The sequence below is a fragment of the Ochotona princeps genome, chromosome 9 (genome assembly GCF_030435755.1).
Source record: "Ochotona princeps isolate mOchPri1 chromosome 9, mOchPri1.hap1, whole genome shotgun sequence".
Taxonomy (NCBI): Eukaryota; Metazoa; Chordata; class Mammalia; order Lagomorpha; family Ochotonidae; genus Ochotona; species Ochotona princeps.
This window is the reverse complement of record NC_080840.1, coordinates 32,613,592-32,626,836: the sequence shown is the minus strand read 5'-3', so window position 1 is coordinate 32,626,836 and position 13,245 is coordinate 32,613,592. Positions and strand designations below refer to the sequence as shown.

At 43.3% G+C, this 13,245-nt stretch overlaps 1 protein-coding gene across 2 annotated transcripts in view; it reads left to right on the top strand.

Annotated features, from left to right (window-relative positions):
* Window positions 1-1,464: 1,464 nt before the first annotated feature.
* SPAG1 (sperm associated antigen 1) overlaps window positions 1,465-13,245 on the top strand; it is an 88,915-nt gene continuing 77,134 nt past the window's right edge. Inside the window, exons 1-2 of one of the 2 annotated variants that reach the window (XM_058668584.1) lie at window positions 1,465-1,477; window positions 6,408-6,549. In XM_058668584.1, coding sequence (XP_058524567.1) covers window positions 6,410-6,549 — 140 coding nt within the window. In that variant the 5' untranslated portion in view covers window positions 1,465-1,477; window positions 6,408-6,409. Of the gene's footprint in view, window positions 1,478-1,992; window positions 2,030-6,407; window positions 6,550-13,245 lie in introns of those variants that run through there. The other variant, XM_058668582.1, reaches the window with a different exon arrangement.

Here is a 13,245-nt window from a genome sequence, read left to right as displayed (position 1 = left end):
ATGTGCACACACACACGTCCATCTCGCCCAGGGTAAATTGTAGAAAATGAGCGGTGAAGGGAGCATGTGTGTGGCTTAGTCACTGAGACACCCGTGTCTCTCAGTGCAATGCCTGTGTCCTTTCTCGGCCTCCTGACTAGCTGGTGCTAACGTACATCCTACCAAGCAGCAGTGATAGCTCACCAAATTGGGTTTCTGTCACTCCCCTGGGAGACCTGCACTTTTTTCCCCCAAGTTCTGGGCTACAACCCCTCCCAGTCCCATCTGTGGCAGGCATTTAGGGAATAAACCAGTGGATAAGAGCTCTTTATTTTTCTGTCTCTCTGCCTCTCAAACAAGAGTTGTTCTTTGAACAGAGAGGGAAGGATGAGGAGTCAGCCATAAGAAGACAAAGGAATAATTGTTGAAAATGGAGGACACAGTCAGTGTGAAAGCTCTGGGCTGGAAGGTAAGCTTGTCTTAGTTGCAATTCACAATGAAGCCTCGGAATTTTATCCACAGGAGAGTGGGAGGACACTGCCGAGGGGAGCACAGGCCAGCTCCCCTGGAGCCTTGTACTGCAAAGCCATTCAGACAGTAAACAGGGGAGTGACATCACTTAAGGTTCAGTTACTCAGGCTGTGTGAGATAGAACTGTAAAGGGTTGAGTGGGACCAGAGAAGACAGATCATCCATAGTTACTGCAGACAAACCTCTGTACTAGTGGAGATGCTGCGTAGGACCCCCCCCCCCCCCCCAGACCTGAGTCTACTCACGCAACGTACAGAAAGCAAATCACAGATATGGGAGTGGTGGGGGAAAAAGGTGCTCATGACAAAGCAAAGAAGTAGGAAGCTATTACTTAGTTCCCAGGCTCCTGTAAGTTAGGGGTAAAGGTTCTTAAACAGTGAAATTGGGGATGAGCGGTTGTTATTCAGATTTGTGGTTGCTCAGTGGGGCTCCTGAGTCATCTTCCTTGGGTTGGTGATGTCATGCTCTTTGGGGATTTTATCATGGCCAGGTGAACTGTAGTTGGTCTGGGACCATTAGATGTAAGTAGTTGTTACCACCTGAAATCATACAACCTCTTTCCCCATAGAAAATGAGGGTTGCAGGAAATGAAAGAAGAAAGGAATTTATCTTCTATTCACTGTTGTTTAAAGGGGAGAGGGATAAGTAAATTGAGGTTGCAATGCAGGCTCTCAAATTTTAATTTATCTAGCAGGCAGCACCGCAGTTCAGAATAACAACAGTTAACAGAAGCTTTAACTCACCCTCAAACAAATTAGAGGAAGGGAAACGCTCACATTTTCAACTTGGTTCAGCCCAGGTGTTCCTTTGTCCGGAGAAGGGCAAGCAAGCTCGAGGGACGTGGGGGGCGGTGCGGCCAATCAGCGGGCGGGCGGCAGGGTTGGGAGGAGCCTGATGGGACAGCGACCCTGGAGGTCAGGCTCGCCCTGGGTTCCCCGTAGCCGCGGGCCGCAAGTCAGAGGGTCAGGTAAGTGTTCGCGAGTGTAGCTGTCACCCGGGAATCAAGTCTGTAGCTTCCCTCTGGGGACAGAAATGAAGCTACAGGCAGAGAAGCCCCCGTCGGATCGGAGTGGGAGGGAGCCTGCTGATCGGGCTGGCCGGCCGCCGCCGCGGGTAGTGCAGGTGAGACGACCCCACGCGAGATTGTGGGTGTCTGCCAGCTGTATCCTCCGTAGAGACTAGAGGGTGTTAGCTTTGGAGCCCGCAGGGATCCGAGCCTGTCCCTAGCCCGGCCGCCTCGCCTCTCCGGTGGCGCTGTACATAGAAACCGTTGCTAGGGCCGCAGGATGCCATTTGCTTGGACCTCGGTCCTGTGGATACCACAAAGATGCGCCTTTGGGCCTTTCCTCGGGTTTTCGCATCATTGAAGCCCATAGCGGTTGGCTCTTCAGGTGTTGCTAACAAGCTACTTTACGGGGAATGGCCGGTGAAGAGAAGAAATCCGACCGAAGCAGAAACTTTTGGCAACCAGGTGTGAAACAGTTTTAAGGAGAACAAAAAGTGTGTAATTCATGTGCATGTATGTGTTTCTTGGAACTTGAAAATTAACATTAGGTAGTCTTTATAAATATCCTACAAGGAAAAAAAAGGAGTATGGAGGTTTTCAAAAAGGACTCTCAGAAGGGTTAAGACACTATCTAGAATGAAATCCTTTGGTTAGATGAAAGACAGTTCTTTCATGTTTTTTTTTTTTACTGAATCTTATTTAAATTATGAAACATCGAGGATTGCAAGAGCCCTTCCATTCAGGCAATCTATTTTAATTCTGTGAGATGCTGAAGTCCTTTTCATCAATGACCTCCCTGTCCTAAACAGTTCTCCTGATGCAACCTATTCTACTCTGGGCAGCGTCATCTTCTAGGTTTTTCTTACTTTCCTTTGATTTCCACCCCCTTAAGTTACCCTTGTAATGGGAACCCTACACGTTGGAGGGCAGGCTGTTAATAATCTCTCCCTGTGTAACTATGACTTTCAAATAAATAAGTGCATCTTAAATATATTTCTAAAATAGATGCATTATTATTATTTTTAAAGTAATCACTCAGTGGGTCCTGATGCAATAGTTTCTTACAAATATGACACTGTGGGACTGGTGCAGTGGTATAGCAAGCTAATCCCCACTTGCAGCACCAGCATCCGATATGCACAGTGGTTCATGTCCCAGCTGCTCCACTTCTGATCCAGCTCTCTGCTAATGGTCTGGGAAAGCGGCACAGGATAGCATGGGTCCTTTGGCCACTGCAGCCACGTGGGAGACCCAGAGGAAGTTGCAGGATCCTGGCTTTGGATCAGCTTAGTGCCAGCCTCTTCAGCCATTTCAAGGGTGAACCAGTGAAGGGAAGATCTCTTTCCTTCTATCTCAGAATCTGCCTGTCAAATAAAATCTTTAAATACTCCAAATATTGACATTGATCCATAAGAATTATATTTTACTTTGCAGTCATGCGCATTTACATACACATAGTTCCCAATTAATAGACCCTAAATAAATGTTTTGAAGTAAAAGATTTACTTAATGTTCTATGCCAGGTAGTCAACTTTGGAATTGTCATAAAGTATGGCTGATTGTAATTCAGTAAACTAGTTTCTTAGAGTGCTATCTGTAGTCTGAAAAGCACCGGTATGGGAGTGAAGTAGGAGGGCTCAGTAGTTACCCTACTGAGCTCCATATATTCTGTTCATTCATCAACTTGCGCATCTGTAAAGCAGTAGCAACATTTTTGTTGACAGTGATTTTCAAGTTTTCTTTTTCAGAAATGCTGATATTACTCCTTTTTATTTAAAACCTTTGTATTACCAGAAAAGCTTGGTGGGTTTTTTCCTCAGCTTAATGTAGAAATAAGCTGGGAACCTGTTGCAGACGGAGAAGTTTATTTGTGAAGGGACCAGGTGAGCGGGGAAAGAGGAGGAAGGGGAAAGTATTTCCCAAGAGAGAGTTAGGAGGTGGGGTGCCTCTCAGAAGGAGAGAGGGAGAGACACCGAAGGCTTGAGGAAGGGTCTTGGGATTTTAAGCCTTCCTTGACCTCTCCTTGTTGGGTGGGAACCTACAGATAAAAGGTTCCCCATTGGTGGTCTCACTTGAAGGTGTGGCCAAGACTTCAGCAGGTCTAAATGGTCTCAGGAACCACCCCCCCTTGGAATCTCACATCCTACTTCTGTGGGGGTAAAGGATGAAGATCTCTTCTAGCAGCTTCCTGCTGAAATGGGGCATCATTGAAATAAAGGGGCCCTTAGAGATGAGGGATCCACGGAGCAGTGATCTGGGTCATCCAAGTTGCTGTGGCAGAAGTTGGTCGTCATACAAGGTTGCATGTTTGGGGCCATCTGGTGTCTGAAGACCCCTCATCAGGAAACAACACAAGACCATTGAGAGTACGGATCCAACTACAGCAGACTTACAAATACCATCCCCACTAAGCACTTACACAAGACACTAAGGCAGCTTCTCGGGCCAGCCAATGCTGTCCTCAGGTGTGAGTGATATTTTTGACTGTAGCCCTGTGATATGGAATTCCTGGAGCCAATATTTTGGTTGCTAAACTGATCTGGTAGGTGCCTTTCTGAAAAGCAGTTTCAAATCCTCCAGCAGTTCACAGGTTGGTTCTGGAGAATATGGTTAATTGGGAGTGTTGACATCAGGCTGTAGAGTCAATATCTACCTCAGAGGGGAAAACAACCTTGGACATTAGGGGGTGAGACTAAGCCCATCATGGCCTTTACCAATATATCTCAACCCACTGAAAGGGAATGTGTCTCAGGAATAACAAGAAAGGAACGGTGGAAGTAGAGATTTCCCAAGTGCAAACCAATGGTTGGATCAAATATTGTCCAAGAAGCTGGCCAGAGATACCTTGAGCAGTTACTTTTTGAGAGGATCTGGGCGTCACAGAAGGCCGAATTTTTAAGAATACAACCAAGAGGGGTCCTGGAGTCACTTGAGAATTCTGAGATCCCATCTAAGCAGCAAAGCAGAGACAATGAACAGACCAGAGAGAGAGACAGAAATTGCTCCCTGCTGGCCTTGTCTAGCCTAGGCCCAAAGTTTATGTCAAAACTGGGGGCAAGTCCAGTCTGACCCCATGCTTGGTCATTGCAGGAGTGGCCCTGCTGTCAGCCCAGGCAGGATCCACAAGCATGGGGACTACCATGATTACCTCTGCCTCGCCCCACCCGCTCCGACCATTGTCTTCATCCTACATGGAGGTTCCAAACCCCTTGATAACCCTCTCTTCAGTATGATCTTTTTCCCTGAAAATTGAAAATAGCCCCCGAAGCTAAAGAGAATGATTGCTACTGCTTGGATTTTTGCTTTGACCTGATCAAAATAAAAGGCCCACATATGTTCGTGTGACTTTAATGCAATTCAAAATTAATGAGACATCTCCAAGATGGAATCATGGGAGTGTGCCCTGTAGCAGGCTTGAGGGTTCTCTATTCCAAGGAAAGGCAAGTTGCTCCCCAAAATGAACTAGGAAGTGGAAAAGTCTTAATTCCTCCCCCAGCTGATTTGGAAAGCACCCCCTCCCAACATCAGGCAGATAAGAATCACAGTGTGAGTAAGGACCAGCCAGAGTCCTAGACTGCTCCAAGACTCCCTGTGGCTATGGTTTGGGCTTCTGAGGGCTCCTACTGTTGTGGCTGTATGGGAGGTGAACTAGTGGTTGGAAGATCTTTGTGTCTGAGGAGTGACTGGAACATCAGTCCTGATGATTGATTAGACCCCCACCGTTATGGACTTGGCACCATTTTAAATATCTGCTTCCCCTAGGTTCATGCCCGTTAGGTTTGAATTTTCTTACCTGCCTATCTGCTGCAAGCTTGCAACCCTGTTCTTTACCAATCTGCTGTAACCTCATGGCACCATACCTGATGGCCCTATCCACCAATCCCCTGTGCACCTCCTCCAGTACCTGCCTACTCCCACATATCCCAATCCCCTGTGTGTGCTGCCCCTTCGCTCGCTCTCTCCCTCAGTCTCTGTCTCTCTCATGTCTTGGGTTAATGGTGAAAATTCCAAACACTATGTCCTTCAAAGGTGTCTTGCCTCTTTATTCATCTGTTATGGATAAAGTAGGATCTCACAATCTGGAAGGAAGACAGATATTTTATACGCTGAGTGCTGTGGAAGAGATGTACAGAGTGCTGTTAGAACACAGATCTGGAGGTCGGTGTTGTGGTGTAGGGGGTAAAGCTGCATCCTATGACTCATATGGGTTCTGTTTCTTGTCCTGGCTACTCCACACCTCATCCAGCTTCTTACTGATGGCCTGGGAAAAGCAGCAATAAATGGCCTAAGTCGTTGGGCCCCTGCCACTTCCAGGGGAGACCTGGATGAAGCTCCTGGTTTCTAAATGGCACAGGCCTGGCTATTGTGGCTATCTGGGAAGTAAATCTGCAAATGGAAAATCTCTGTCTCTCCCTTTCTCTCTTTGTGCCCCTTCCCCATGTGATTTTCAAATGAATAAGTTTTGTTGTTGTTTTAAGAATACAGTACTAGCAGCTGTTCATTGATGGGGGTGAGTGGAAACGAATGGAAGATGGTGAATAAAAAACTGTCATGGAAAGAATCAGAGAGGATGTTGTTTATACTTGTGCTGAGCCCCAAAGATGTTTAGCAAGCAGCAAAAGCAGAAAAACGTCATTCCCAACCAATTTTGAAAGATATTTTAAATCGCTTGAACATCCACACCTGCCATGCCATTGAAGTCCAGCTTTGTTTAGTTTTGATGGAGCTAATCCAGGTGTGACCTATAGTAATTTAACACTGCATGTTAATTGATCAGAGGGAATAGGGTTCTTCTGCCTCCTAGAGAAGGGCCTAGAAAGTTGCTACCATCCAAACTGGGCATTCTGTACGCATGTTTGGTTCATAACTACCTTCCTCTGCTGTGTTTCAGCCATGACTACCAAAGAGTGTCCACCCTTGTGGGGCTTTGGAACGACAAAAACATATAAAATTCCCATTGAGCATCTGGATTTCAAGTACATTGAGAAATGTTCAGATGTGAAACACCTGGAGAAAATCCTGTGTGTGCTCAGGTAAGTCTCAAAGGCACTTCATGTTTCAAATGCCAAGTTCAAATGTGTTGCCCTTCTCAAAGTCGGAGTGGCAGAGGTGTGTATGAGAAACGTGGGAGACATTTCTCAACCCTGAGATTGCTTGTTCATTTTGATTCCATGTGAGTTTGGAGGGTTCTGGTTAAGTGGTTCTCAAGAGAGCATTTTGTTTGCTTGCTTGTTTCCTTTGGTTTTGCTTCTTCCAGATTTTTCTAGTAGAAGGGACGGGAGCTGTGGAGGCGGCGATCAGGAGGTAAAGCTGACCGGCCAGCCTCATGCTGTAAGCTTGGTGGACAGAGAGGGCAGGTGACTGATGGCCTGAGGGTAAGGTGGGGAGTTAGGGCCCTCTGGTAGAGACTCATGGCAGCCACATCCAACCTTAACGTCCATCAAATGTGGTTGTTTAAAATGCACACTTGAGAACCCAGCATGGTAGCCTAGAGGCTAAAGTCCTTACCTTGCATATGCCAGGATCCCATATGAATGCTGGTCTGTATCCCAGCTGCTCCACTTCCCACCCAGCTCTCTGTTTGTGGCTTGGGAAAGCAGTGGAGGATGTCTCAAGTCCTTGGGATCCTGCACATGGGAGACCCAGAAGTTCTTAGCTCCTGGCTTCGGATCGGCTCAGTTCCAGCTGTTGTGGCCACTTGGGGAGTGAACCAGTGGATGAAAGATCTTTCAGTCTCTCCTCTCTGTAAATCTGCTTTTCCAATAAAAATAAATAAATCTCTTTAAAAAGTGCACACTTAAGGGCTTCACTTTTAGAGATGCTGCTGCAGAAAATTTGGGGAAGCGTGAGAGTGTGAGAAATGTGGGAGACATTTCTCAAACCTGAGATTGCTTGTTCATTTTGATTCCATGTGAGCTTGGAGGGTTCTGGTTAAGTGGTTCTCAAGAGAGCATTTAGTTTGCTTGCTTGGGAGTGTGAGAGAGAGAGAGCAAGCATGAGATTTTTCCCCCCTGGACTCCTAGTGGAATGCTTGTTTTTATTCTTTAAATTTTTTATGAATTTTATTTTTTATAATGATTATATGGTTGATTAGGTTGGGAAGGATTAAGGCTTAGGGAAAATTGGGTGAATTCATTGCTTCCAAATTTGCTAATTTTGTTGTTTCTGGGGGAAGGAGAGAGACAAAGAGGAAACCACTCATGACTTTCCACACCTCCCAGTACTCAGGGATGATGAACCGCCACCTCATATCAACCAAGCATCTCAGTGTGTACATATTCCAAGGGTTCTGTCCAAGTTGTTTGGATAAGTCTGAAATGCTGCTGATTTCACCAATCTGTCACCCTCCCAATGTCCATTGGCTCCCTCACTGAGGTTTTTTGCTGTCATCATTTGACTGGGGTAGTTGTCCAGTTAGTTCTGTTCTCCTTCTTCTGCTATGGCACCAAAGGAGCTGCCATATTTTTTTTACAACAGGGCCTGTGTCTACCACTCTGCCTTTTTCATTAAGTTGCCGGAGTCCAGCTCCAGCCGAGAGTTCGGAGCTCGGGAAGGGTGCGTGGCGTCGGCGATAAAGAAAGACACAGACACTGACACTTGGTGCGTTCTTGCTATATGCCTTTTTTCTCCAAAAAAAGCTGTCCTTTTTATTTACTTAGACACATCACTAGCCTCTGCACAAACGTTTGATTTTTTTATCTTTAACTTTAGAACTAAGACAGCATACACAGATGTTCAATTAATTTTTACTTCATGGTCAACCAGGTGCTCTTAAAGATAATTCTGTAAGTTACTATAATCAGTTTTTTTAAAGTAAACCATTATTCATTCTTCAGAAGTAGCCATTAGGTGACAGCCAGAACTCCAAGGCCGAGGCACAGATGGTTACCTACTAATCAGTAAAACATTCCTACCTACTACATTTTATTTTCACAACTTATCTATCACATAATGGGAAAGTACATCAAAAGAAAAGAACATAAGGATCTAAGGCAAAAAGTTTCAAACATTAAATCCCCCTACAACTGCAAACCCTACAACCCCATAAACAATTAAACAATAATCAAAAGCACTTTTCTTTAATAGAAGCATCCTTAATTCCTCTAGCTAAAAATTATAAAAGCGGCTAAGACAGCTACATTTTCTATGCTCCAAAAAATTGCAAAAACAGGCTAGCCTATAAAATAACAATAACTATACTTATTGCCATAGCAATTTCAGCTCTCACTCCCATCACTTGCATTCCCGTGGGTCCACTGGGTGCTACCTGACTGGCCAGGCCCTGGAAAGGAGGCAGATCCGCCTCACCTGTGACCTCCTGTCTTCCTGCTGCCTCCTTGCCTTGAACCAGTCATTATTTTAGAGCAGGGCACTCGTGCAGTGCTCCCAACATCTCCCCCTTTTTGTTTTAATAAGCAAGAGACCGTGCCTGTCTTAGGTGTTCCGAGTTAGGGCTCTCCTTACCCGTCATGGGCTAATCGCGTAGCTGTGAACGCGGCGCCTGTCTTAGGTTGGTAAAGCCTTATCGGATACTTACCCGTCTTTGACTACCAGTCTAGCATGCTTAACCATACCTGGGGGGAGGCCCCTGCTCCCAGGGCCATCAGGTCCTGTCGCATAATGGCATTATCTTGCCGAATGTCTCAGGCACATAAACCAGACATGCAGGAAGATCACGAGGCACAATAACCCTCCAAGGGACAGAAACCCAAGTCCATGTGTGCCCCAGCGGACCACAGATTGTAAACCCGGGTGACATAGATGGTTACAATCTTTCCCAAGCAATCAGTGTATAAATTATCAAACAGAACATTTCAAGTCCCATACAAATAAACCAAAAAGCTTCTCCATAAATTAGCTGCAAATTGGAAACTGAGAGTTCCTCAGATAACATGTCCACCTGTTCTTAGATCAAGTTCACTCATCAGTTCATAATTAGCAAGTCAGTCCAAACATGTTGGTTAAACTGCTCCTGTGTCTGAAGAACCACAGAGGGCTGCCTAGTCATAGTTGCCAATACAGCAGTCACTAGGGCCACAATGGCCATGGCGTCAGTAGCGGCAGCTGTAGCTATTGCTGTCACAATGGCAGCGGTAACCCCGAAGTCGTGCTCTGGTCATAGGAGGACTGACAGGTCTTCTTTAACCGCCGTTGGTCTGGGAAATAGGTGGGCACGCACATCACCACAGCCAGCGGGTACTCGATTGTATTCCAATTTTCTGAAAAAGAGCAATCTGTTCCACAAGTTAAGTGAATCCCTACCTAACCAACATTGTTAACAAGAAAGATAAAACTCCATGGTGCTTTTGTTACCATGATCAAAAACCAAGTGGGACATTCTGAAGGCTTTTAAACTGAAAATAAACTATGGCAGCTGGGTAAGATCAGCAATTGGGCTATCCTATCCCTGGGGGAAGAGGCCATTGGTTATTGGCTCTCCTTAAGTCTTCTCCCAAGTGTTCCCACTGTGGCACATTAAGGAGGCCCTCTTCTAAGGTGGTGAGAGAGATTTTCACCGGGCCTTGCCACACAGGAGAGCTGTTTTCTTCACACCTTCGTGCCATCCACACCCACTGCACAGACCCCGGCATCTCCCCTTTTTATATTATTGAGTAGAAGGATGCGCAGTTCTCTGCGAGTGGCTCGAATCATGGAGCTCAAACGTCGGAAGATGACTGTTTTTGTAGCAACATGAGTTTGCCATGGTTGTTCAGATGGTTTACAAGTATAGATACAAAATGGATTATGATTAAGATCTTACCAAGATGACAAGGGAATATCCCAGTCATGTACATCTGCTTTTTCAAATAATATTTCTGTAACAAAAACTTCAAAAATCAAATAAAAGTATAGCATTTCCTAACCGATAAACACAAACAATATGATAACAACTAAAAAAAAATTTTTTTATAAAAACTCTAGCTGCAAAAAAAAAAAAAAAACCAGCATAAAACTAAGATCTACTGTATATCTATATTTCATGTAATATCAAGGAACATTGAAGCCAAACAGCAAACACACACACACACACACACACACACACATTTTTTTACATACTATAGAGGACTATAAGTAAAATTTCAAACAATTTTGACAAAAGACGTACAGAAAGACAGACATAGGTGGCCACCACACTCACTCAATTTTAAAAATCTAACGGGCCATAACGATGTCTTGTATGGACCCTGACTCAAGAAGTCATGTTATATCCAACCCTCTTGAGTCCCAGATGAGTACTCAAAACAAGCAAATTTGGATGATGAGATACCTGTTTATTGGCAGAGGTCAGTGTAGATCCTGTAAGCCAGGAAGCCAGGACTGGCAGTGGGGCCGTGTTAATCATCACGGTGGCCACCCCAGACTACCGAGCCAGGCTCTAAAACACAGGATGGCTACTATCCTCTGACTGAGGCCTCCAAAATGTTGCAAAGTGCATGAGAGATCATGTCAGACAAATTTAGGATTTACTAAGGCGCCTTTATAAACCAAGCTTGGTGATAGCAGTACCCATTCAAAATTAATAAGTGAAGAGTCAACAATGATAATTTAGTCTGAATAGAAACCCTGAGAGAAAAAAAAAATTGGTCATTATTGAAGACATTGATATTAGTTATCCCAACAATATAAATTAGCAAAAGAGACATGCAGTTAATAGCCTGGACATATTTACAAAACTGTAAACATTTATCCTTTCTTGGCTTTTTGGCCTGCATTCTATTATTATTAAGCACTACTTGTCCTGGAACATAGGAAAACACACAAATTTGAATTAGACGTCTGTAAAAAAAAATTAGTAGTATTTTGATATGACAAAATTTTGCCCCCTTTGCATCTAACAGTATCTTTAATATAATCCAAAAGCCTATTCAGTCTTTATATCTAGTAAAACAAACTTTTGAATTCTTGGATGCATATCAAGGATATTAAGACTTATATCTAGTTGAAATAGAATCTCTATATAAAATAATATAGATTAGATTCAATTATTGGCATTAAGTGATCACTTAAATAACTATAAAATAAGTACATAACTTCTATCAATCTTAAGCCGTGTGAACACAAAGGTCACTTTAATATAGAATCTTATATTCTGAGACACTTCAGCAAAGTCACGTCTGGAGTTCACTGGAGCTAACCAGAAAAATTTAATCATTAATTAAATAAAAACAATTAAGAGGAGATGTTATAATATTTGGTTTTAAAATTTTGTTGTTATAACAGAGGATCAGATTTTAATTCCATGAATCAATGATGAATGTTTTAGGAAATGTTGGAAATAGTATTTTAAATACTATATATCTAAATTAAAGACTAGCAGATAAATGTACATGGATGCATCCCATACCTGGAAAAATTTTTAACAGTGAATTAAATGTTACTTTTATACCAGTTTATATTTGGTGTAAATGTTACACTTTTAAAGCAATGCCTTAAACAATAGCTTAAGAGTCATATTCTTAAGATTCAAAAATTCAAGATAAAAATTCAATAGAGTTATGAGATGTTAATTTTGTACAAACATTATTTATAAAGGACAAGACGCTAGATATTTTTCTGTGGGCCCAGTTAGTTTATCTCCTATCCTGCCGCTTTGTGCTAAAAACGGTTGGGTGTGTGAGGCTTGACAGAGGGGAAAAAAGTAAAAGGTCCTGGAGAAACGGCACTTGTGGGATGAGTATCCTAACAAAGAGCAGCAGGAGGGGGTCGGGAGCGAGTGTACCTGCTGGGGAGAAGAGAATTTAACCCTGAAGTTGCTGGGCAGGAGGAGGAACTTCTGTAGAGGATGCTTGCTGCTGCGAAATGACAGAGGGGTAGAAATGTAAAATGGACAAAATTGTCTAGTTAGTCGATCGGGAATCCGAGTCAGCAAGTCCAAGCCCTGTGAAAACAATGAAAGCATTCTCTCCTCAAAAAGTTAAGAGCAAATCAGCTCCTTTCCATTGGCCAGTAAGGACGTTTTCAAAATCTATGATTAGAGAAGCCATTCTGTCAGATGACCATCTGTAAAGAGTAAAGAAGTTGGTTAAGGAAACAAAAAAAAAAGGTTAAAAACAAAGGGGTTAAGGAACAAATCTTTTGAAATATAACTGTATGACTTAACAAAATGTAAATATGACTTAAAAGTAAGCTGTTTAGAGCTATAAAGAATAATTATTTTATTTACATCTTTGAAAAAAGGCTTCTTATTCTTATAACATCTCTTTATAATTAAAGTGGAGACTAAAGCACAATAAGGAGTAATAACCTTTTCATACATGGAGAGGAGATGTAGCCACTCTAAACGCCCTTGTTGCCACAAGCATCCAGTTGGAATATGAACAGTAGGTAGTATAATTAATTGCCAAGGAAAATGCAAACTTTAAATTATCATTTTCACAATTAATATCAGGTTTTAAGTCTGTTACTCTTCTATAGGCACAGCTTGGGTAAGATATTGCTGTCTTTTAAACCTCTGGTTGTTCAAGGCCCGAGACTGGCCCCGCCAGGAGTTTCCTGACCACAGGCATTGGCCATCATGATCAATTTTAGATTTACATTTACATACTTTTGTCCAATGTATACCTCTGTGACATTTAGGACTTATCTTAAGGCATTGATCCTTAGCAGTATTGGTGCCACATTTTTGAGCTAAAGGAGATGCTGTTCGGCATTGTTTTGGAAGGTGGCTGGGTTTCCCACAATTAAAACTTTTAGCATTCATTTGCTTCTGAATAACAGTGGTTTGAAAC